The 25162-nt window shown below is 43.7% G+C and overlaps 1 protein-coding gene across 3 annotated transcripts in view; it reads right to left on the reverse strand.

Annotated features, from left to right (window-relative positions):
• The window catches only part of LOC112255286 (inositol 1,4,5-trisphosphate receptor type 1-like), a 181213-nt gene that overhangs the window by 102901 nt on the left and 53150 nt on the right, over positions 1-25162 (reverse strand). For all 3 annotated transcript variants that reach the window (XM_042324501.1, XM_042324500.1, XM_042324499.1), the window contains exons 18-34: positions 23557-23676; positions 19871-20065; positions 19229-19480; positions 18830-18971; positions 18587-18740; positions 17964-18154; positions 17611-17743; positions 17470-17524; positions 17169-17334; positions 15200-15370; positions 14516-14596; positions 14249-14386; positions 14045-14170; positions 13647-13847; positions 13141-13392; positions 12614-12739; positions 10582-10710 (exon numbers count right to left, since the gene is read on the reverse strand). In XM_042324501.1, the coding sequence (XP_042180435.1) occupies positions 10582-10710; positions 12614-12739; positions 13141-13392; positions 13647-13847; positions 14045-14170; positions 14249-14386; positions 14516-14596; positions 15200-15370; positions 17169-17334; positions 17470-17524; positions 17611-17743; positions 17964-18154; positions 18587-18740; positions 18830-18971; positions 19229-19480; positions 19871-20065; positions 23557-23676 (2632 nt within the window). The remainder of the gene's footprint in view (positions 1-10581; positions 10711-12613; positions 12740-13140; positions 13393-13646; positions 13848-14044; positions 14171-14248; positions 14387-14515; positions 14597-15199; positions 15371-17168; positions 17335-17469; positions 17525-17610; positions 17744-17963; positions 18155-18586; positions 18741-18829; positions 18972-19228; positions 19481-19870; positions 20066-23556; positions 23677-25162) is intronic.

Here is a 25162-nt window from a genome sequence, read left to right on the forward strand (position 1 = left end):
CAATAGCCCATAATCACAAATTGAAAACAAGTTTAGACATTTTTGCAAATGTATTAAAAATAAAAAACAGAAATACATTTACATAAGTATTCAGACCCTTTGCTATGAGACTTGAAATTGAGCTCCGGTGTATCTGGTGTCCATTGATCATCCTTGAGATGCTTCTACAACTTGATTGGAGTCCACCTGTGGTAAATTCAATTGACTGGACTAGATTTGGAAAGGAACACACCTGTCTATATAAGGTCCCACAGTTGACAGTGCATGTCAGAGCAAAAACCAAGCCATGAGGTCAAAAGAACTGTCCGTAGAGCTACAAAATAGGATTGTGTAGAGGCACAGATCTGGGGAAGGGTACCAAAACATTTATGCAGTATTGAAGGTCCCCTAGAACACAGTGGCCTCTATCATTCTTAAATGGAAGTCTGGAATCACCAAGACTCTTCCAAGAGCTGGCCGCCCGACCAAACTAAGCAATCGGGGGAGAAGGTCATTGTTCAGGGAGGTGACCAAGAACCTGATGGTCACGCTGACAGAGCTCCAGAGTACCTCTGGGGAGATGGGAGAACCTTCTAGAAGGACAACCATCTCTGCAGCACTCCACCAATCAGGCCTTTATGGTAGTGGCCAGACGGAAGCCACTCCTCAGTAAAAGGCACATGACCGCCCACTTGGAGTTTGCCAAAAGTCACCTAAAGGTCTCTGGGACCATAAGAAATAACATCCTCTGGTCTAATGAAACCAAGACTGAACTCTTTGGCCTGAATGCCAAGCGTCACGTCTGGAGAAAACCTGGCACCATTCCCTATGGCGGGGCATGGTGGTGGCAGTATCATGCTGCATGGGTGTTTTTCAGCAGCAGGGACTGGGAGACTAGTCAGGATCGAGGGAAAGATGAACAGAGCAAAGTACAGAGATCCTTGATGAAAATCTGCTCAGGACCTCAGACTGGGGCAAAGGTTCACCTTCCAACAGGATAACTACCCTAAGGACACAGCGAAGACAACGCAGGAGTGGCTTAGGGACAAGTCTCTGACTGTTCTTGAGTGGCCCAGCCAGAGCCCAGACTTGAACCTGATTGAACTTCTCTGGAGATATCTGAGAATTGCTGTGCAGCGATGCTCCCCATCCAACCTGACATAGCTTGAGAGGATCTGCAGAGAAGAATGAGAGAAACTCCCAAAATACAGGTGTGCCAAGCTTGTAGAGTCATACCCAAGAAGACTCGAGGCTGTAATCACTGCTAAATGTGCTTCAACAAAGTACTGAGTAAAGGGTCTGAATACTTATGTAAATGTGATATTTAAGTAATTTGTTTTGCTAAAATTAATTTTAAAAACTGTTTTTGCTTTGTCATGATGGGGTATAGTGTGTAGATTGATGAGGGGGGAAAACAATTTAATCAATCAATTATAGAATAAGGCTGTAACGTAACAAAATGTGGAAAAAGTCAAGGGGTCTGAATACTTTCCGAATACTGTAAATTTAATTGAAATTTTTACCTCCATAAAGATGACCACCGGTCCACCCACCATCAAATGTCAACTTGAATGGTCATGTCTATTCTATGATCTATATTTCAATAGGTGTTCTATGGAGGATTAACAGTATAATTTAAAACCGAAAATCTCATTCAATCAAATCTAATTTGTCACATGTGCCGAATACAACAGGTGTAGTAGACCTTAGAGTGAAATGCTTACTTACAAGCCCTTAACTAACAATGTTTTAAGAAGTTAAGATTTAAAAGAAGAAATGTTTTTTTCTTAAAAATGTTCTCTTAATGTTAAGAAATAATTGATAAGTAAAAAACGGAAAATAAAAGTAACAAATAAGAAGGAGTAAAATAACAAGTGACGCTATATAGGGTGAACTTGAACAGAGTCAGTGTGCGGGGGCACTGGTTAGTCAAGGTAATATGTACATGTATCATGTATGTACAGCGGGGGGAAAAGTATTTAGTCATCCACCAATTGTGCAAGTTCTCCCACTTAAAAAGATGAGAGAGGCTTGTAATTTTCATCATAGGTACACTTCAACTATGACAGACAAAACGAGAAAAAAAAATCCAGAAAATCACATTGTAGAATTTTTAATGAATTTATTTGCAAATTATGGTGGAAAATAAGTATTTGGTCAATACAAAAGTTTCTCAATACTTTGTTATATACCCTTTGTTGGCAATGACAAAGGTCAAACGTTCTCTGTAAGTCTTCTCAAGGTTTTCACACACTGTTGCTGGTATTTTGGCCCATTCCTCCATGCAGATCTCCTCTAGAGCAGTGATGTTTTGGGGCTGTTGCTGGGCAACACGGACTTTCAAGATTTTCTATGGGTTTGAGATCTGGAGGCTGGCTAGGCCACTCCAGGACCTTGAAATGCTTCTTACGAAGCCACTCCTTCGTTGCCCGGGTGGTGTGTTTGGGATCATTGTCATGCTGAAAGACCCAGCCACGTTTCATCTTCAATGCCCTTGCTGATGGAAGGAGGTTTTCACTCAAAATATCACGATACATGGCCCCATTCATTTTTTCCTTTACACGGATTAGTCGTCCTGGTCCCTTTGCAGAAAAACAGCCCCAAAGCATGATGTTTCCACCCCCATGCTTCACAGTAGGTATGGTGTTCTTTGGATGCAACTCAGCAATATTTGTCCTCCAAACACGACGAGTTGAGTTTTTACCAAAAAGTTCTATTTTAAATTAAATTTTTCATCTGACCATATGAAATTCTCCCAATCTTCTTCTGGATCATCCAAATGCTCTCTAGCAAACTTCAGACGGGCCTGGACATGTACTAGCTTAAGCAGGGGGACACATCTGGCATTGCAGGATTTGTGTTACTGATGGTAGGCTTTGTTACTTTGGTCCCAGCTCTCTGCAGGTTATTCACTAGGTCCCCCCGTGTGGTTCTGGGATTTTTGCTCACCGTTCTTGTGATCATTTTGACCCACGGGGTGAGATCTTGCATGGAGCCCCAGATCGAGGGGATTATCAGTGGTCTTGTATGTCTTCCATTTCCTAATAATTGCTCCCACAGTTGATTTCTTCAAACCAAGCTGCTTACCTCTTGCAGATTCAGTCTTCCCAGCCTGGTGCAGGTCTACAATTTTGTTTCTGGTGTCCTTTGATAGCTCTTTGGTCTTGGCCTTGGTGGAGTTTGGAATGTGGCTGTTTGAGGTTGTGGACATGTGTCTTAAAAAACTAATAACAAGTTCAAACAGGTGCCATTAATACAGGTAACGACTGGAGGACAGAGGAGCCTCTTAAAGAAGAAGTTACAGGTCTGTGAGAACCAGATATCTTGCTTGTTTGTAGGTGACCAAATACTTATTTTCCACCATAATTTGCAAATAAAGTCATTAAAAATCCTACAATGTGTTTTTCTGGATTTTTTTCCCTCATTTTGTCTGTCATAGTTGAAGTGTACCTATGATGAAAATGACAGGCCTCTCATCTTTTTAAGTGGGAGAACTTGCACAATTGGTGGCTGACTAAATACTTTTTTGCCCCACTGTACATGATGTACATTCATCATGTACATGAAGTACTGATGAAAATATGGCGCAGTAGAACAGGGCTGACGTTTTACATTCTCCCAACCAATTGCTCTATTTTATAGATTTTTTTGCGTTTTGTGTAACTTATTTTTTTCCACTTATTTTGTACATAATGTTGCTGCTACCGTCTCTTATGACCGAAAATAACTTCTGGAATTCAGAACAGCGATTACCCACGCAGACTGGAAGAAACTTTTTCCTTTAACGAGACGGACGAGAAGGACATACTGCTTTCACTGGAACAGGCCAAGATCCCCGTAATTTGCAAGAAGAAAAGAGGCAGGAAAAGGGGCCGCAGATCGGGCTGCCTTCTGAGAATCCGTAGGCGAGCGTGTAAACTCCCACCACCATCCGTTCTTCTTGCTAACGTGCAATCATTGGAAAATAAAATTGATAACCTAAAATTAAGATTATCCTACCAACGGGACATTAAAAATTGTAATATCTTATGTTTCACTGAAACGTGGCTGGTGGCGGGATTTTCCATGCATCGGCAGAACAGAGAAGCTATATCTGGTAAGACGAGGGGTGGGGGTGTGTGTCTATTTGTCAATAACAGCTGGTGTGCGATGTCTAATATTAAAGAAATCTCGAGGTATTGCTCACTTGAAGTAGAGTACCTTATGATAAGCTGTAGAACACATTATCTACCAAGAGATCATCGACATTATTCGTAGCCGTCTATTTACCGCCACAGAACGAAGCTGTCAATAAGACCGCTCTCAACCAAAGGCCATAAGCAAAGAAAAAAATGCTCACCCAGAAGCGGCGCTCTTAGTGGCCAGGGACTTTAATGCAGGCAAACCTAAATAAATTTTACCAAATTTTTACTAGCATGTCACGTGCAACAAGAGGAAAGAATGATTTCTAGACCACCTTTAGTCCACACAAAGAGATGTATACAAAGCTCTCCCCCGCCCTCCATTTGGCCAATCTGACCATAATTCAATCCTCCTGATTCACGCTTACAAGCAAATAATGCTCTCGGTAGCCGATGTGAACAAAACCTTTAAACAGGTCAACATTCACAAAGCCACTGGGCCAGACAGATTACCAGGACGTGTATTTAAAGCATGGGTGGACCAACTGTCAAGTGTCTCAATGACATTTTCAACCTCTCCCTGACCGTGTCTGTAATATCTACGTTTCAAGCAGACCACCATAGCTTCCTTGGTCACAGGGACTAATGTAACCTGCCTAAATGATTACCGCCCCGTAGCACTCACGTCGGTAGCCATGAAGTGTTTTGAAAGGCTGGTCATAGTTCACATCAACAGCATCCTCCCAGACACCTTAGACCCATTCTAATTCGCATACCGCCCCAACAGAGCCACAGATGACTCAATCGTACTCCTCACTGCCCTTTCCCACCTGGACAAAAGGAACACCTATGTGAGAATGCTGTTCATTGACTACAGCTCAGTGTTCAACACCATAGTGCCCACGGAGTTCATCACTAAGCTAAGGACTTGGTGACTAAACACCTCCCTCTGGAACTGGATCCTGGACTTCCTGACGGGCCGCCCCCAGGTGGTAAGAGTAGGCAACAACATGTCTGCCATGCTGATCCTTAACACTGGGGGCCCTCAGGGGTGTGTACTTAGTCCCCTCCTATACTCCTTGTTTACCCACGACTGCATGGCCAAACATGATTCCAACACTATCATTCAGTTTGCTGACGACACAACAGTGGTAGGACTGATCACCGACAATGATGAGACGGCCTATAGGGTGGAGGTCAGAAAACTGGCAGTGTGGTGCCAGGACAACAACTTCTCCCTCAATGTGAGCAAGACAAAGGAGCTGATCGTGGACTACAGGAAAGGGAGGGCTGAACAGGCCCCCATTAACATCGACAGGGCTCTGTGTGTGGAGTAAAGGTGGTCTAGAGTTTTTTCCCCCCCCTCGGGCTGCACATTTAACATGCTGATAAAGATTAGGTAGAATGGATTTGAGTTTCCCTGCATTAAAGTCCCCACCCACTAGGAGAGCCGCCTCTGGATGAACGTTTTCCTGTTTGCTTATGACCGTATACAGCTCATTGAGTGCGGTCTTAGTGCCAGCATCAGTCTGTGGTGGTATATAGACGGCTACAAAAAATATAGATGTAAACTCTCTTGGTAAATAGTGTGGTATACAGCTTATCATGAGATAGGCCTCATACCTCAGGCGAGCAAAATAGAGACTTCCTTAGATTTCGTGCACCAGCTGTTGTTTACAAATATACATAGACCGCCACCCCTCATCTTACCAGAAGCTGCTGTTCTATCCTGCCGAAAAAGCTTAAAACCCGCCAGGTGTATTTTAATCATGTTCAGCCATGACTCTGTGAAACATAAGATATTACAGTTTTAATGTCCTGTTGGTAGGATATACATGCTCGTAGTTCGTCTATTTTATTATCGATTGATTGTACGTTGACTAATAGGACCGATGTTAAAGGTAGACTACCCTCTTGGCGACGGATCCTTACAAGACACCCGGGACTGACGTCCACGATATCTCCGGCTTTTCCTCCTGCGAATGATGGGGATGAGGGCCCTGTTGGGCTTTCCGAACTAAATCCTTCCTGTCCGACTCATTGAACAATTCAAAATCAAATCAAATCAAATCAAAATCAAATCAAATTTTATTTGTCACATACACATGGTTAGCAGATGTTAATGCGAGTGTAGCGAAATGCTTGTGCTTCTAGTTCCGACAATGCAGTAATAACGAGCAAGTAATCTAACTAACAATTCCAAAAAAAAACTACTGTCATACACAGTGTAAGGGGATAAAGAATATGTACATAAGGATATATGAATGAGTGATGGTACAGAGCAGCATAGGCAAGATACAGTAGATGATATCGAGTACAGTATATACATATGAGATAAGTATGTAAACCAAGTGGCATAGTTAAAGTGGCTAGTGATACATGTATTACATAAGGATGCAGTCGATGATATAGAGTACAGTATCAACGTATGCATATGAGATGAACAATGTAGGGTAAGTAACATTATATAAGGTAGCATTGTTTAAAGTGGCTAGTGATATATTTACATCATTTCCCATGATTAAAGTGGCTGGAGTAGAGTCAGTGTCATTGACAGTGTGTTGGCAGTAGCCACTCAATGTTAGTGGTGGCTGTTTAACAGTCTGATGGCCTTGAGATAGAAGCTGTTTTTCAGTCTCTCTGTCCCAGCTTTGATGCACCTGTACTGACCTCGCCTTCTGGATGGCAGCGGGGTGAACAGGCAGTGGCTCGGGTGGTTGATGTCCTTGATGATCTTTATGGCCTTCCTGTAGCATCGGGTGGTGTAGGTGTCCTGGAGGGCAGGTAGTTTGCCCCCGGTGATGCGTTGTGCAGACCTCACTACCCTCTGGAGAGCCTTACGGTTGAGGGCGGTGCAGTTGCCATACCAGGCGGTGATACAGCCCGCCAGGATGCTCTCGATTGTGCATCTGTAGAAGTTTGTGAGTGCTTTTGGTGACAAGCCGAATTTCTTCAGCCTCCTGAGGTTGAAGAGGCGCTGCTGCGCCTTCCTCACGATGCTGTCTGTGTGAGTGGACCAATTCAGTTTGTCTGTGATGTGTATGCCGAGGAACTTAAAACTTGCTACCCTCTCCACTACTGTTCCATCGATGTGGATGGGGGTGTTCCCTCTGCTGTTTCCTGAAGTCCACAATCATCTCCTTAGTTTTGTTGACGTTGAGTGTGAGGTTATTTTCCTGACACCACACTCCGAGGGCCCTCACCTCCTCCCTGTAGGCCGTCTCGTCGTTGTTGGTAATCAAGCCTACCACTGTTGTGTCGTCCGCAAACTTGATGATTGAGTTGGAGGCGTGCATGGCCACGCAGTCGTGGGTGAACAGGGAGTACAGGAGAGGGCTCAGAACGCACCCTTGTGGGGCCCCAGTGTTGAGTATCAGCGGGGAGGAGATGTTGTTGCCTACCCTCACCACCTGGGGGCGGCCCGTCAGGAAGTCCAGTACCCAGTTGCACAGGGCGGGGTCGAGACCCAGGGTCTCGAGCTTGATGACGAGCTTGGAGGGTACTATGGTGTTGAATGCCGAGCTGTAGTCGATGAACAGCATTCTCACATAGGTATTCCTCTTGTCCAGATGGGTTAGGGCAGTGTGCAGTGTGGTTGAGATTGCATCGTCTGTGGACCTATTTGGACGGTAAGCAAATTGGAGTGGGTCAAGGGTGTCAGGTAGGGTGGAGGTGATATGGTCCTTGACTAGTCTCTCAAAGCACTTCATGATGACGGATGTGAGTGCTACGGGCGGTAGTCGTTTAGCTCAGTTACCTTAGCTTTCTTGGGAACAGGAACAATGGTGGCCCTCTTGAAGCATGTGGGAACAGCAGACTGGTATAGGGATTGATTGAATATGTCCGTAAACACACCGGCCAGCTGGTCTGCGCATGCTCTGAGGGCGCGGCTGGGGATGCCGTCTGGGCCTGCAGCCTTGCGAGGGTTAACACGTTTAAATGTCTTACTCACTTCGGCTGCAGTGAAGGAGAGACCGCATGTTTCCGTTGCAGGCCGTGTCAGTGGCACTGTATTGTCCTCAAAGCGGGCAAAAAGTTATTTAGTCTGCCTGGGAGCAAGACATCCTGGTCCGTGACTGGGCTGGGTTTCTTCCTGTAGTCCGTGATTGACTGTAGACCCTGCCACATACCTCTTGTGTCTGAGCCGTTGAATTGAGATTCTACTTTGTCTCTGTACTGGCGCTTAGCTTGTTTGATAGCCTTGCGGAGGGAATAGCTGCACTGTTTGTATTCAGTCATGTTACCAGACACCTTGCCCTGATTAAAAGCAGTGGTTCGTGCCTTCAGTTTCACACGAATGCTGCCATCAATCCACGGTTTCTGGTTAGGGAATGTTTTAATCGTTGCTATGGGAACGACATCTTCAACGCACGTTCTAATGAACTCGCACACCGTATCAGCGTATTCGTCAATGTTGTTGTCTGACGCAATACGAAACATCTCCCAGTCCACGTGATGGAAGCAGTCTTGGAGTGTGGAGTCAGCTTGGTCGGACCAGCGTTGGACAGACCTCAGCGTGGGAGCTTCTTGTTTTAGTTTCTGTCTGTAGGCAGGGATCAACAAAATGGAGTCGTGGTCAGCTTTTCCGAAAGGGGGCGGGGCAGGGCCTTATATGCGTCGCGGAAGTTAGAGTAACAATGATCCAGGGTCTTTCCACCCCTGGTTGCGCAATCGATATGCTGATAAAATTTAGGGAGTCTTGTTTTCAGATTAGCCTTGTTAAAATCCCCAGCTACAATGAATGCAGCCTCCGGATAAATCGTTTCCAGTTTGCAGAGAGTTAAATAAAGTTCGTTCAGAGCCATCGATGTGTCTGCTTGGGGGGATATATACGGCTGTGATTATAATCGAAGAGAATTCTCTTGGTAGATAATGCGGTCTACATTTGATTGTGAGGAATTCTAAATCAGGTGAACAGAAGGATTTGAGTTCCTGTATGTTTCTTTCATCACACCATGTCACGTTAGTCATAAGGCATACGCCCCGCCCCTCTTCTTACCAGAAAGATGTTTGTTTCTGTCGGCGCGATGCGTGGAGAAACCCGTTGGCTGCACCGCTTCGGATTGCGTCTCTCCAGTTAGCCATGTTTCCGTGAAGCAAAGAACGTTACAGTCTCTGATGTCCCTCTGGAATGCTACCCTTGCTCGGATTTCATCAACCTTGTTGTCAAGAGACTGGACATTGGCAAGAAGAATGCTAGGGAGTGGTGCACGATGTGCCCGTCTCCGGAGTCTGACCAGAAGACCGCTTCGTTTCCCTCTTTTTCTGAGTTCTGAATTCTTCCAGTATGGGGTGAGTAATCGCTGCCCTGATGTCAAGAAGCTCTTTTTGGTCATAAGACACGGTGGCAGAAACATTATGTACAAAATAACGTGAAAAAACATGCACAATAGCACAATTGGATACAGGATCGGAAAACGGCAGCCATCTCCTTCGGCGCCATTATTATTGCCATTATCATCGCCATTATTATCGCCATTTTCAAGTCAACATTCTCTGGTGTGTTATTCCCATGTTAGTACATTTATCAGCCAAAACATGACACCCACCCTGTATTCAAGAGTATGTTGTGTCTCAACAACATATGTGTATATAAAAATAAAATAAAAATGAGAGTTAACGCTTTTAGATAATTGATGTTAAAGGTTAAAAAGTCAATTTTCTATTAAAAAACATGTTTTTCAAGAAATTATAAAATAGTTTAACTAACATTGTTAGTAAGTTTTTAAATGATATCCATCTCAACTGTTGATCTTTTCCAGTGAAGAACACGTGGCTGTCTCATGGTATGGTGGGGTATGCAAAATGGGTCAACTTTGAGCACCTTTATCTATTAAATGTTTTGGCATTAAGGTTCAAAAATACACTTTCTGAGCACTTCTACAATGGTCAAATATGTATGGATGGTTCTGTTCAAATCAAAGGAGGTTCTGTCAAAAAGTGATTGAATTGAAATAGATTCACCATATAGGTTGGTAGGTGGAGAAGGGAGTGGGGTGAAACCATTAGGTTATGTCAATGGAGGGAGGGGACATACTGTATGCATATGTGGTTAAATGTAGATTTGGTGACTATTAGTATATCTATCCATATTTACAAACACGGTCCTGGTCACCTACACTATACAATAAAGTGATGAAAGAGAGGGAGGGGGCTGGGGGTTAAAGGTAACAATAGCTAGTTGTGGGAGGGGCTATGTTAGGAGAGAGACAGGTGCCTCTTGGGAGCTGGGAGCTACACTATCTACAGATACATTTTTGGTCATTATTAAACCTTCAACCATGACATTAGCACTGTCTTACTCCGAGGCGAGCCAAACCAAGCTTTACTGAGCCGGCCTGGTTACACATCCACCACTGTCCTTTTCAGGACGGTTTCAACAATGTGAAAAGAAAATATCTGATCCAACACAGTTTGGTTTCGGTCGACACAATCATGTAAAATGGATAACAGTGGTTAGTTGTTGGTTGCCAGTGGTTACCTGCAGGCTGGTGGACTGGTCGGAGAAAGGTGAGCTGAAGAAGGTGGTCACGATTCCCATGACTGTCTCGGTCACGTAGCTCTCCAGGACCATGTCGGCGTGTTTGCGGTCACTCGTGTTGTTGCACACCTGCAGAAGACACAAGGTCTAGAAGGTGACCACAACTCACTCCTGTTTCACCTGTAGTTGTACTGCCCTTATAACATCTACAGTGCCTTGCGAAAGTATTCGGCCCCCTTGAACTTTGCGACCTTTTGCCACATTTCAGGCTTCAAACATAAAGATATAAAACTGTATTTTTTTGTGAAGAATCAACAACAGGTGGGAAACAATCATGAAGTGGAACGACATTTATTGGATATTTCAAACTTTTTTAACAAATCAAAAACTGAAAAATTGGGCGTGCAAAAATTATTCAGCCCCTTTACTTTCAGTGCAGCAAACTCTCTCCAGAAGTTCAGTGAGGATCTCTGAATGATCCAATGTTGACCTAAATGACTAATGATGATAAATACAATCCACCTGTGTGTAATCAAGTCTCCGTATAAATGCACCTGCACTGTGATAGTCTCAGAGGTCCGTTAAAAGCGCAGAGAGCATCATGAAGAACAAGGAACACACCAGGCAGGTCCGAGATACTGTTGTGAAGAAGTTTAAAGCCGGATTTGGATACAAAAAGATTTCCCAAGCTTTAAACATCCCAAGGAGCACTGTGCAAGCGATAATATTGAAATGGAAGGAGTATCAGACCACTGCAAATCTACCAAGACCTGGCCGTCCCTCTAAACTTTCAGCTCATACAAGGAGAAGACTGATCAGAGATGCAGCCAAGAGGCCCATGATCACTCTGGATGAACTGCAGAGATCTACAGCTGAGGTGGGAGACTCTGTCCATAGGACAACAATCAGTCGTATATTGCACAAATCTGGCCTTTATGGAAGAGTGGCAAGAAGAAAGCCATTTCTTAAAGATATCCATAAAAAGTGTTGTTTAAAGTTTGCCACAAGCCACCTGGGAGACACACCAAACATGTGGAAGAAGGTGCTCTGGTCAGATGAAACCAAAATTGAACTTTTTGGCAACAATGCAAAACGTTATGTTTGGCGTAAAAGCAACACAGCTCATCACCCTGAACACACCATCCCCACTGTCAAACATGGTGGTGGCAGCATCATGGTTTGGGCCTGCTTTTCTTCAGCAGGGACAGGGAAGATGGTTAAAATTGATGGGAAGATGGATGGAGCCAAATACAGGACCATTCTGGAAGAAAACCTGATGGAGTCTGCAAAAGACCTGAGACTGGGTCGGAGATTTGTCTTCCAACAAGACAATGATCCAAAACGTAAAGCAAAATCTACAATGGAATGGTTCAAAAACAAACATATCCAGGTGTTAGAATGGCCAAGTCAAAGTCCAGACCTGAATCCAATCGAGAATCTGTGGAAAGAACTGAAAACTGCTGTTCACAAATGCTCTCCATCCAACCTCACTGAGCTCGAGCTGTTTTGCAAGGAGGAATGGGAAAAAAATTCAGTCTCTCGATGTGCAAAACTGATAGAGACATACCCCAAGCGACTTACAGCTGTAATCGCAGCAAAAGGTGGCGCTACAAAGTATTAACTTAAGGGGGCTGAATAATTTTGCACGCCCAATTTTTCAGTTTTTGATTTGTTAAAAAAGTTTGAAATATCCAATAAATGTCGTTCCACTTCATGATTGTGTCCCACGTGTTGTTGATTCTTCACAAAAAAATACAGTTTTATATCTTTATGTTTGAAGCCTGAAATGTGGCAAAAGGTCGCAAAGTTCAAGGGGGCCGAATACTTTCGCAAGGCACTGTATATAGTCTGAATACTGAAATTAATGCAGGGATACGTACAGTATAGTATAGTACAGGAGGATAAACTGTGTTATGCTAATAATTATACTATTGTGCTCCAATGATGCCTTGTAAATTAGTTCAATTGAAACCCTGACCCACACTCATCAGTCATTCAGACATAGAACTATTGTGTAAGTGTTGTCCCTCACCCTGCAGATGTCCACCAGGAAGTTCTCAAAGAGCTTCCACATGTGGTTGCTGGTGTAGATCTCCTTCATCTCCACCTCTGTGTCCACATAGCAGTGGTTCAGGAAGTTGATGTAGGCTATCTTCACCTGGAAAGGACAGGATTAAATACCATCATTACACCCTGTCTATGCCCCTAGGAGTTGTTTTACAATGATGATTAATGCATCTTGATTGTAGCTTTGGCCTGGGCTGGAGTACAGTAGCATGATGTTAGTTGACATGGTTATACTGGGTTTATTCCCATAGAGTGAGGCTCAAATCTGTCTAACACAGAGAAGATGACAGCTAGTGGACAATTAGTTGTCCGCAAGAGCGAAACGGGGACGAGGGCATACAGGCCTTTGTGGGGACGGTTAGTTGATAATTGGTACTGTTGGCTTGTGATGTCTTGGAGACCCATAGCCCCCTGCTCTAGACCTTCAAGTCTAACCCTAATCTCCACCCTTCTCTCTCTCTGCATCTTCCATCCTGCATCTCCTCAACTCACCTCAGGAATACAGTCCTCGTGGGTGACCACCCTCACTATATCATCCAGAGGCAGCAGAGAGTTACATTTGATCTCAGTGTAGACGTTCTTTCCCTCAGTGCAGACAGCCAGCAGCTCTACCAGGTGAATGTGGTACATCAGAGGACTGTTCTGATCCATACGGTCCCGCTCTGACCGCATCATCGTCACCAGGGTCTGGAAGGATGCACGGTCGTTGTAGAACACCAGCACATCCTCACCAGCATTCACCAGCTATGGAGAAGAGAGGGACAGAAAATAAAGAAAAATAGAGTCAATGGAGGGTACAGGGTAGGTTGGAAAGGGATGGACAAATATGTCTGAATAGGATTTGTTGGGGATGGACTTGAGTTGCATATAATTTGGTATTAAGGTATCAAGTTGTAGAAATAGACTCTTTTAGAATGACAAATTAACTGTCTTGAAAAGAGTCAACTAGACTGAAACGTTGACAAATACACATGCTGAGGTTATTACTGAAAAAAGACCTCAGCCATGACGATGTCTTGACACTTCTTAATGAACTTGCTCTCGGCCTTGACGATGGTCTGCAGGAACTTGAGGTACTGGACATTGCGGCCATGCGTCTCGATGCAGTGGACAAAGTGCTGCACCACTCGCTCATTGATCTCACTGCACAGCTGGAAGTTATTCATGAAGATATGCTGCATGGTGACTGCCTCGAGGATCTAAATGGGGGAAGAGAGAGAGGAGGGGAAGAGAGAGAAGAGGGGGAGGGAGAGAGAGCGAAAGAGGGAGGGGGACACAGAAGAGACAGAAAGAGAGAGAAAGAGTAGAAGAGATGGTTAGAGTAAGACAGTGTTAATGTCATGGTAAGAGTAAGAACAGTGGTGAGGTCATGGTGGGTCAGTGTAGTCTGTCTCACCCCAGGGTTGAGGAACAGGTTGATGTGTTTGTGAAGCAGGGCCTGGTTCTGCTGGTTCCCTGCACAGAAGTTCTGCAGGAACTGGTGGGCCAGTTTCATGATCTCCTGCATACGCACATCCTCCCCCTGGAGACAACACCGACGATGAAAGGATGGAGAGCACAAAAACACACCTCTACAAACACGCCCACACAAACACAGTACCTTCTCATAGGGGATCTGCAGTAACTCCAGCACCACGGTGTGGGCCCCCATGTTCCTGAGGAGTCTCTGCTGCTGCTTCTTACTCTTTCTGCCAGACAGACTCTCCTGAACACACAACCTGCTGAGACGCAGCAGAATCTACACACACACACACACACACACGTGTAGACAAAGGGGTTCACTATGTTGCCCATAGCTCTATCTGTCCCAGATACCTATATGATAATACAGTATAATGAAAAGTTTAAAAGACTGTTTAGACTTCACCTCCTTCACCACTCTGTAGTTGTAGCTGCTGGTGCTCTCTGGTTTCTTTGGTTTGTCTGAGCCACTTGAGTTGGAGTCACCCTAAAGAACAATACCATTAGCCAATGCATTTCTCCCAAAGGATAGCTAGCAGGTTAACACCAACGCTCTATTGCCATAGTTTAACACACAGAGCTAAGCACTAGGTGGCTAACTCCTGTTCTGTGGATGCATACTACCATACCTTCTTGGACTACAACCGTACCTTCTTGGACTACAACCGTACCTTCTTGGACTACTACCGTACCTTCTTGGACTACTACCGTACCTTCTTGGACTACTACCGTACCTTCTTGGACTACTTCCGTACCTTCTTGGTCTACTACCGTACCTTCTTGGTCTACTACCGTACCTTCTTGGTCTACTACCGTACCTTCTTGGTCTACTACCGTACCTTCTTGGACTACTACCGTACCTTCTTGGACTACTACCGTACCTTCTTGGACTACTACCGTACCTTCTTGGACTACTACCGTACCTTCTTGGACTACTACCATACCTTATTGAACTATTAGAGTCCTGCATGTTGCTCAAAGCCTAAGATTTTCACTGTACCCTGCAATCACACCTGCAACCCTGTACATGTGCCTATCAAACACTCTGAATCTGAATCGACTACTGTACCTTCTCGGACTACTACCGTACCTTCTTGTGTTGAGACTCGGCAGAGTGTTCCCCAGTGTCCATGCCCTCGTCTGGCCCCAGTCTCTTGTAGACCCACAGCTCAGACTTCTCCACAATGGAGCGTAGCTGGTCCAGGTCTGACTTGATCTGTTTGTAGTTCTCCACATCCTGACTGGTCACCAGCAACTGGACCTGGAGGCATGGGCAACCCACCGGTAGGACACCAGTATGGAGGACACCAGATTTTGGATGGTTGCATGGTGTTTATGATTAGAGACGAACAAGAGTTTTACCTGGTCATGTGACAAGACTAGGATCAACTCTGGGCCCTAGTTGGAGTGTATATCTACAGGTTTTCCTGGTCAGGTCATGAAGTAATTTACTGGTCAAGCATGGCTAAAGCCCTACCGGGTACTTATAGTCTGTTAGGATAATTGGAATTACTCTAAGAATATTAGATAAGTGAGTAATGGGGTCATTGGTAGGCTACAGTGTAATGGTATGACTATTCTGAATGTATGACAGTATGACTAATAGGACTACATTTAACATTTTAGTCATTTAGCAGACATTCATATTCAGAAAAACACACAATAAGTGCATAACAATATGTCCAAATAAGCAGAGGTGTGGACTTGAGTCACATGACCTGGACTCGAGTCAGACTCGAGTCCCAAATATGATGACTTGCAACTCGACTTTAACACCAATGACTCATGACTTAACTTGGACTTGAGCCTTTTGACTCGAACTGACTTGATACCTTCCCCAAGCCAAAATATTAAAAATGATGCTATTAAAAAAAGTTTGCAGCGCATCAACTCTTCATTTAACGGATTACAGTTTGAATCGGACAGCAACCAATCAAATTGTGCCAGCTGAGAAAAAGTTTCACGTGGCGGTGCAGAGGTACATCGGCAGGTGAATTCAGATGGAGCCCTTGGAAAGATGATACCCAAAATTATTATTTTCGGAAATAAAGACTACACTGTATCAACAAAAAATGGATTGCAACTTGCAAAACAAACAGGAAGAAAATTACAGATGGAGGTGCAACAACTTCCAACTTCGTTCGACATTTGAAGCTGCACAAAGAACGGTAAGTCGTGGCTAATATAGCCGACAGCTTTATATAACTTTGCTAGTGTAGCATGTAGGCTAACGTAAAGTTAAATCAATGAGCCTCCACACAGTCAGTCAGTGCGGGAACGTGATCATTGCACTCAAGATTGAGCTACAACTGGCTAGGCTGTTGGTAGCCTAAATCCTGCCTGATGTTACTGCTGTTCCTGAAACCATTAACATACGTTAGCCTACTGTAACCACACACAGAGAGGGTGTGTATGTGTGTGTGTGTGTAAAGGTTGGGTGATTGTGTACAAGCCTACATTGCACAATTGCGCCCCCGATTGCGCCCCGATCCTCAGTAGTCGATCACTATGGGGGGGCGGGTCTTACTATGGGGGGGCGGGTCTCATGGCTACCCATGTATTTCCATGGAAATATAAAGTTTATTTGGAAAGTAATAAATATATACATTTTTAAAAGCATTCATGATTTGCGTACATTTATTATACAAACTATTACTCTTATGAAATGGTATTACATTTGGTGAAGAGCACATTATGACTTGTTTAGGACCGACTTGTCGGTCTTGACTTGAGACTTGGGTGCTAAGACTTGAGACTTACTTGTGACTTGTAAAACAATGACTGGGTCCCACCTCTGCAAAGTAGTATAGCTAATGGGTATGCTTTTGTGATTCATGAATCAGCTCAAAACCCTGGTCTTTCTGTTTATACAATCTACTCATGCATTTAGAATTGGCTACTTTAAATGAGATGTGGGTCATCGTTTCTATTATATTACATTAGGCGGGTGAATTGTTTTTTTATTGCAGGTCAGATGCGTATCATAAAGATCCCTGGCCCATGCATCAGTACTATATACAGTATACTAGTTGTATGGTGGGTGGGTAGCAGTAGAGTACCTGTTTGAAGGCCTGTAGAACCTCCTGTCTCTGGCTGAAGTGTCTGAAGAGCAGGTGGAGGGCTCGGGACACCAGGGGAGGGTAGTCATGCATGGTCAGGTGGAGCAGGACCCTCAGGAAGGTCCTACCACCATCGTCATCTAGGTCCAATGGGGTGTTCTCCTCACTGGGTGTGGGCACACAAGCACACATATTTGAACACATTCACAAACAACAAACTGAATTGGCCATGCCAAGTATGAAAAATGAACTGAAATGAGCCAGACTAATTGTTGCAGGTTTAGCGTATCACAACAGTTACCTTCCACCAAATATCCCCTCTGCCTGCTCCTCTATGTTCTCAAAGTCCAGAGCTCCTGAGAAAACAATTCAGTGACCTTAGTAACACACAAAGAGGTGTCACGCCAAGTGTTGGCTGCCATAAGATGATTTCTTCTCCCACCTGGCATGTTGTTTGGTCCCTCGTGGGTTCCTGCTATAGACAGATCAGATTGGGAGTTGCTCTCATCAAACTCCCTCTTAAAGATACACAGCAGACAGGAGATCCGGTAGTCCAGTCGCACATTCAGAATGAACTGCATTGAGACGGGAGGAACATGACACATACTAAATGAGTAAGACTATTGTATAGTAGAGGGATTATATTAGGATAAGCAATGGGGGTTATGAATGAGTGGTTGGGGTTAAGGAGGGGAACCAAGTTTGGGGGAGGGACATTTGCAAAGGAGTGTATACAGTATGTCCACTGCATGTATGCATGTGTGTGTGTGTGTGTGTGTGCGTGCGCCTTTCTACCTGTAGTATCTCTATGATCTTGAGTTTGGTGTCCATGACAAGGATGTCCTGTTTCTCCGGCTCTGTTTGTGTCTTGACCTGGTCCCCGTTGGGGGGGTTGATGGGGTTGGTGGGCAGGAAACCCCCTCCTCTCAGGACCACCTGGGTCATCAGCTCCCCCACTCCGTGGATAGAGCGCATCACGTTACTGCCTGGAAATGCACGCAGGCACACATGATTGGGCCAACCATTGTGTGTAACAGTGATAACACCAAGTAAAACTGAAATGATAACTTAAAACACAAAATATAAATATCCATTAACAAACGTCTTATAGCTTATTAGACACATTTCCACTTCCTGAACACATACTACTTAAAAAGCATTCAGCCTTTTCTTAGTAAATCACAAAAGTAAAAAATAAATAAATAAATACAGTATTCTTTCCATTAGAGAGCACAATTGTTCGGTCCTTTGTTGGCCATGGGGTGAATAATGCTCAAGCTCAGGGTTGCAAAATCCCAGAATCTCTGAGAAAAACCTGGGAACTTTAGGAATGTTTCTGGAAATTTGCAAATCTATTCAAGCCCCACTGATGTTTGATATTTTACCCCTCTGGGGGGCAGTGTGTTACTGTGTCCTACCTTTAGTCTCGTCTCCCTTCTCCAGCTTGTTGATGGGGAAGATGGTGCTGACGTGGACACAGTCCAGGATGGCCAGTAGGATCTTGGTTAGCCTCAGCAGGTCACTGAAGTTGTAGAAGCCAAAGTAGATGAGGTTCCTGGATAGATTCACTACCTGGGAACAGACCAAAAGAGATGGGAAGCGAGGACAAAGCTAGTGCTAATCTATGTCCTACTGAGACTCATTCTGCTATGACCAATTACCTCAAAGGTGAGTTTGTTCTTCTCCTTGTCGGAGAATGGGAAGCTCTGACACACCACGTCTCTTAGGTAGTTCTCGACAAACTCCATGGTCAGGGCAAAACGCTCCTTGATCTCATCCTTGGATGTACCGTCGTTGTCATAGCTGGGACCAAGGGATACAGGTAGGGAACAGGTGACAACTTATGACTCTGTAACTCTTACCATGTTAATGCTACTCTCACACTACACAAGACTGATATGGCTATAAGGCTACATTGTATTCACTCCTTCACTCCACTTAATCCATTCCTGATGGCCAATGGACATGCTAGTCATTCCTTTCCTCAACCCTGATAGACAATTGTCCCAGCTACTAAATCCTTTCCCCAACCCTGATAGGCTGTCGGCCCTGCCACTCACTCGTCAATGGCGATCTCAGAGGGGATCTCAGACCATAGGCGGGCATACTTTACAGGCGTGACCTGTTCCTGGGGGTCGCGGTCCACATGCATGTGCAGCATCATTCGGCAGAAGGAAGCGCGCAGGTCGTAAGGCAGGTCCTCATCAGACATGCAGCGCAGGATCAAGTCCACATCCAGCTGGCCAGAGATCTTATTGATGGCCAAATACTGACGATCCAGACACATCCGCGCAAACAGGTTCAGCTGGTACCTGGGAGAAAGAGGAGTAGGGACAGGGGCATCACTGCTTAGACATTTAGAGACACAGGAGGGAGACAACAAACAGAATGGTTAATGGTGCATGCTGGTTCTCTACTTCCTGGTACTTTAATAATCAATTCATATCATTAGTTTCAGAATAAAAGTGGATTATGAATGATTTCATTTATATTGGACCTTTTCCAAGTACTCATAGGAACTTCTAAGGGGAGAGGGGGTGGGTACTTACCTCATCCACTCCCAATGTACAGGACCCCATTTACAAAAGCAAGGATGAAACCTACATATACACACATACTAGCATCTCGACCAACACAGAAGTTATTCATCGTCTACAGTCACAGACAGTAAAGAGGAGAAAAGGCCTGGTGTTGTTTCTAACCTGTAGTAGCTGACCACCTCTTGGTCCTCCTTGGCGCCCTCCTTGGCATCCTGGGCAAGTTCTCTGATGCTCTTACTTCTGATCTCCTTACTGCTGTCCTTCCAGAATAGCCACACCTCCTCCTCGTCCTCCTCAGACTCCACTGAGTTCTCTCCGATGGACGCTTCCTCAATCTCAAACCTTGACAGCACCAATCTGGGGAGGGGAGAAGAAGTAATCCCTATAAGAACAGATCTAGGATCAGATTACCCTATCAGCAATAATTATCAGGGGGGAAACAACATTTGGCCAGCAGTCCAAACACTAAAAAGACACACCCTATCCCCTCAGCCCTCAAATGAAGTGGACACTTCTGATGACGTATCATGAAGTGTGGCGAGTATACACTTGCAAGGCAAGGGGCGAGGGATGAAGGAATGATTTTTAAATGGACCACCCTTACCCGGAAATTCGTCACTCGTTCATCCCACGGTGATTACGTTTTCAGACACAGGTAGCTTGTGGGTGCTTTATATGCGCTACAGTCAATTATGATTGCATGTCCACTTATATTAACTATATAATTATTAATATATGCCTACTGTATGATAGCTAGCAAATGAATTAGCTAACTAGCGTTAGCCTGCCTAGCTGGAACTTCTGAAGGACATTTTTTTATTTCTACAATTTCCAAAAGCTAACCAAACAAAAACAATTACTTTAACGATACGTGTTTGTGCCGTCGTGTGCATTAGTAGCACAATTTCTAACCGTTTTACTTACACTTGTATGTTGACTTCTCCATTGATGTTGTTTTTAAGTTTGGCTTTTCTTAGCAGATGTACAATCGTTGCGAATTGAATTATGGAGAGTTTTAGGCCCCGGAGTGAACATAATTGTACACTCGCAAACTCAACTAAAAACGTGGACTGAGGGGCTTACGTTACAAACTTCACTTGCTTGGCTAATCATTTGGACCACCTTCAAAGATGTTGACGGGGATTCCCCCAAAGGCATAAGGCGAGGGGGTCTTTTATGAGTTTGAATCGCAGCCCTGATTTCAAAACTTAGACAGCAAAGCCGTCTAGCCACAGATCTAGGTTCAGATTCCCAATCACCAATCACAAGCATGACTATTCAGGGAGTGGAAACAGTATTTGATCTCAAACCTGGACAGCACCAGTCTTGTACCAGCCCTGCTCGGAAACACTGGTAAAGTAAATGTGGTCTAAATTGAAGACCAAACGCAGATTAGCTGAATCAGGTGTGTTGGAGCTGGGCTAGAACAAAAGCCTGCACACACAGCCAGTTGACCATCCTTGAGGTACATACAAACATGCTGGCGTGACGATACACACTACTAACACATTTAGGGGAAAGGGGGGACACCTAGCTAGTCAGTTGCACAACTGAATACATTCAATTGAAATGTGTCTTCCTCATTTAACTCAACCACTCTGAATCAGAGAGGTGCGGGGGGCTGCCTTAATCCCCGTCATCGGCCTCTTATAGCTCAGGAATACACTTTGGTTGAACCAAAAAGCTTCACATGGAGTTCTGAGAGGGGTAAACCTGCCTCTTCATTTGTGTAGCACTGAGAACAGAACACATAGGTACAAATGAATGCAGCCATGGCACACATGGAGATATTAAGTGCTTTGCAATCGTCAAGCAATGTTTTGTCTGAAACAACAGACGTTTACTGAATGACTACATGTTGTTCTCTACTACAGTGCCTTCAGAAAGTATTCATGCACCTTGACTTATTCCACATTGTGTTGAGTTACAGCTCAAATTCAAAGTATCTACACACAATACCCTATAATGACACAGTGAAAACATGATTTTAGAAATGATTGAAAATCTATTGAAAATGAAATAGAGAAATATCTAATTAATAAAAGTTCACACACCTGAGTCAATACTTCGTAGAGCCACATTTGGCATCTTTCTGAGTAAGTCTAAAAGCTTTCCATACCTGGATTGTGCAACATTTTCCCATTATTATTTTCAAAATTCTTCAAGCTCTATCAAATTGGTTGTTGATCATTGCTAGACAACCATTTTCAGGACTTGACATAGATTTTCAAGCAGATTTAAGTCAAAACTTTACCTCTGCCAGTCAGGAACATTCACCGTCTTCTTGGTAAGCAAATCCCGTGTAGATTTGGCCTTGTGTTGTAGGTTATTGTCCTGCTGAAAGGTGAATTCCTCTCACAGTGTCTGGTGTAAAGCAGACTGATACAGGTTTTCCTCAAGGATTTTGTCTGTGCTTAGCTCCATTCTGTTTATTTTTTATCCTGAAAATCTCCCCAGTCTTTAACGATTACAAGCATACCCACAGGATGATGTAGCCACCACTATGACCGAAAATATGGAGTGGTACTCAGTAATGTGCTGTATATGATTTGCCCCAAACATAACATTTTCTATTCAGGAGATTGCTTTACCAATTTTTTGCTTTTTTTTTTGCAATATTACTTTAGCGCCTTGTTGTAAACAGGAATCATGTTTTAGAATATGTTTTATTCTATGCAGGCTTCCTTATTTTCACTCTGTCAATTAGGATAGTAATGTGGAGTAACTACAATGTTGATCCATCCTCACATTTCTCCTATCACAGCCAATAAACTCTATAATTATTTTAAAGTCACCACTGGCCTCATGGTGAAATCCCTGAGTTGTTTCCTTCCTCTCCGGCAACTGAGTTAGGAAGGACTGGGTGTATTGATCTTTGTAGTGACTGGGTCTATTGATAAACAATCCAAGGTGTAATTAATAACTTCACCAGGCTCAAAGGGATATTCAATGTCTGCTTTTTTTCTTTTTACCCATCTACCAATAGGTGCCCTTCTTTGTTAGGCATTGGAAACCCTCCCTGGTCTTTGTGGTTGAATTTCACTGCTCGACTGAGGGACATTACAGATAATTGTGTGTGGGATAGAGCTGAGGTAGTCATTCAAAAATCATGTGAGTCAATTTAATTTGTTATGTGACTTGTTAAGCATATTTTTACTCTTGAACTTATTTAGGCTTGCCATAACAAAGGGGTCGAATACTTATGGACTCAAGACATTTCAGCTGTTTTAATTAATTTGTAAACATTTTGAAAAACATTCCACTTTGACATTATGGGGTATTGTGTGTAGGCCAGCTACAAAAAAACATCTAAATTTAATTCATTTTAAATTCAGGCCGTAACACATCAAAATGTGCCTTTTCTGAAGGCACTATATATTGTAAATGACCATACCATATATTATTAACCATAAATCTGGTTGTGTGCGCAGGCTGGACCACCCTGTGCTGCATGTGTCATGGTAATGTGGAAAAAGTCAAGGGGTGTGAATACTTTCTGAAGGCACTGTAGTTAGGCATGTCCATTAGGACAACCATGAGGACTCATTTTTTCTGTAGAGCTCAAGGTCACCGTGTGGGTGCTCCAGGAGCAAACACTCCATCATATTGTCACGTTGAGCAACTTGATCTGTACAACTGAAAGAGATCCAACTGAACACACTTCACTAAAGAGAGAAGTACTACACTGAATATCGAGCTCTTTATCTGCCATACTAGAACAACCTGTGATAGACTAGAGAACAACAACAACTGGATATTGTTAAATGTTTAGAAAATATGTTTCTATAAGGTATTGATTGATTCCTCGAAGGAAAAGAGGAGAGGAATGGAGAGGCGAGGAGGCGTACTTAGTCTCTATGAGGATGTCTCCGTTGGTGGGGTCCAGGACTGCGTTACAGATGAGCTCCTGGGTTACAGGGATAGACTTGTTCATAGACACACACAAGTCAGACAGGTAGTCCAGGAACCTGGAAGACACACACAGATCATTCAATGGACAAAGACATTCACATGTACACATAAACACGTTTCTATAGACCTATGATTAGTCTCCAATAAAAAATTCCTCAAAAGCTTAACTTGACCACAATTAGATGACACAGGAAAACATACCATCTGACCTTAAGCAGCTTAAAACATACTCCTGTGTTTTACTACCTTGATGTCTTCAATTCAATTACATAGAACACATGAATATATCTGGCTATAAAGAGCATACAGACCGATATCAAGACATGCAAATGAACACCTTAAAATCTGTACCAAAAACATGTACTGCACACACAAACATGTGAGCATGCACAGTGATCACATATAATAACGGGCAAATGGGTTTCTTTATTTCTACATTGTAGAATAACAGTGAAGACATCAAAACTATGAAATAACACATATGGAATCATGTAGTAAGCAAAAAAATAAGAGGTAAATATTTTATATTTGAGATTCTGCCTTGATGACAGCTTAGGACACTCTTGGCATTCTCTCAACCAGCTTCACCTGGAATGCTTTTCTGACAGTCTTGAAGGAGCTCCCACATATGCTGAGCACTTGTTGGCTGCTTTTCATTCACTCTGCAAGAGTCCAACTCATCCCAAACCACCTCAATTGGGTTGAGGTCGGGTGATTGTGAAGGCCAGGTCATTTGATGTAACACTCTCCTTCAAATCAAATTTTATTTGTCACATACACATGGTTAGCAGATGTTAATGCGAGTGTAGCGAAATGCTTGTACTTCTAGTTCCGACCATGCAGTAATATCTAACAAGTAATCTAACCTAACAATTTCACAACAACTACCTTATACACACAAGTGTAAAGGAATGAACAATGAACAATGTACATAGAAATATATGAATGAGTGATGGCTGAACGGCATAGGCAATATGCAGTAGATGGTATAGAGGACAGTATATACACATATGAGATAAGTAATGTAGGGTATGTAAACATTATATAAAGTGGCATTGTTTAAAGTGACTAGTGATACATTTATTACATAAATTTTTCCATTATTAAAATGGCTAGAGTTGAGTCAGTATGTTGGCAGCAGCCACTCAATGTTAGTGATGGCTGTTCAACAGTCTGATGGCATTGAGATAGAAGCTGTTTTTCAGTCTCTCGGTCCCCGCTTTGATGCACCTGTACTGACCTCGCCTTCTGGATGATAGTGTAATGAACAGGCAGTGGCTCGGGTGGTTGTTGTCCTTGGTGATCTTTTTGGCCTTCCTGTGACATCGGTTGGTGTAGGTGTCCTGGAGGGCAGGTAGTTTGCACCTGGTGATGCGGTGTACAGACCTCACTACCCTCTAGAGAGCCTTACGGTTGTGGGCGGAGCAGTTGCCGTACCAGGCGGTGATACAACCCAACAGGATGCTCTCGATTGTGCATCTGTAAAAGTTTGTGAGTGTTTTTGATGACAAGCCGACATTGAGTGTGAGGTTATTTTCCTGA

Source organism: Oncorhynchus tshawytscha, linkage group LG07, assembly GCF_018296145.1.
Source record: "Oncorhynchus tshawytscha isolate Ot180627B linkage group LG07, Otsh_v2.0, whole genome shotgun sequence".
NCBI lineage: Eukaryota > Metazoa > Chordata > Actinopteri > Salmoniformes > Salmonidae > Oncorhynchus > Oncorhynchus tshawytscha.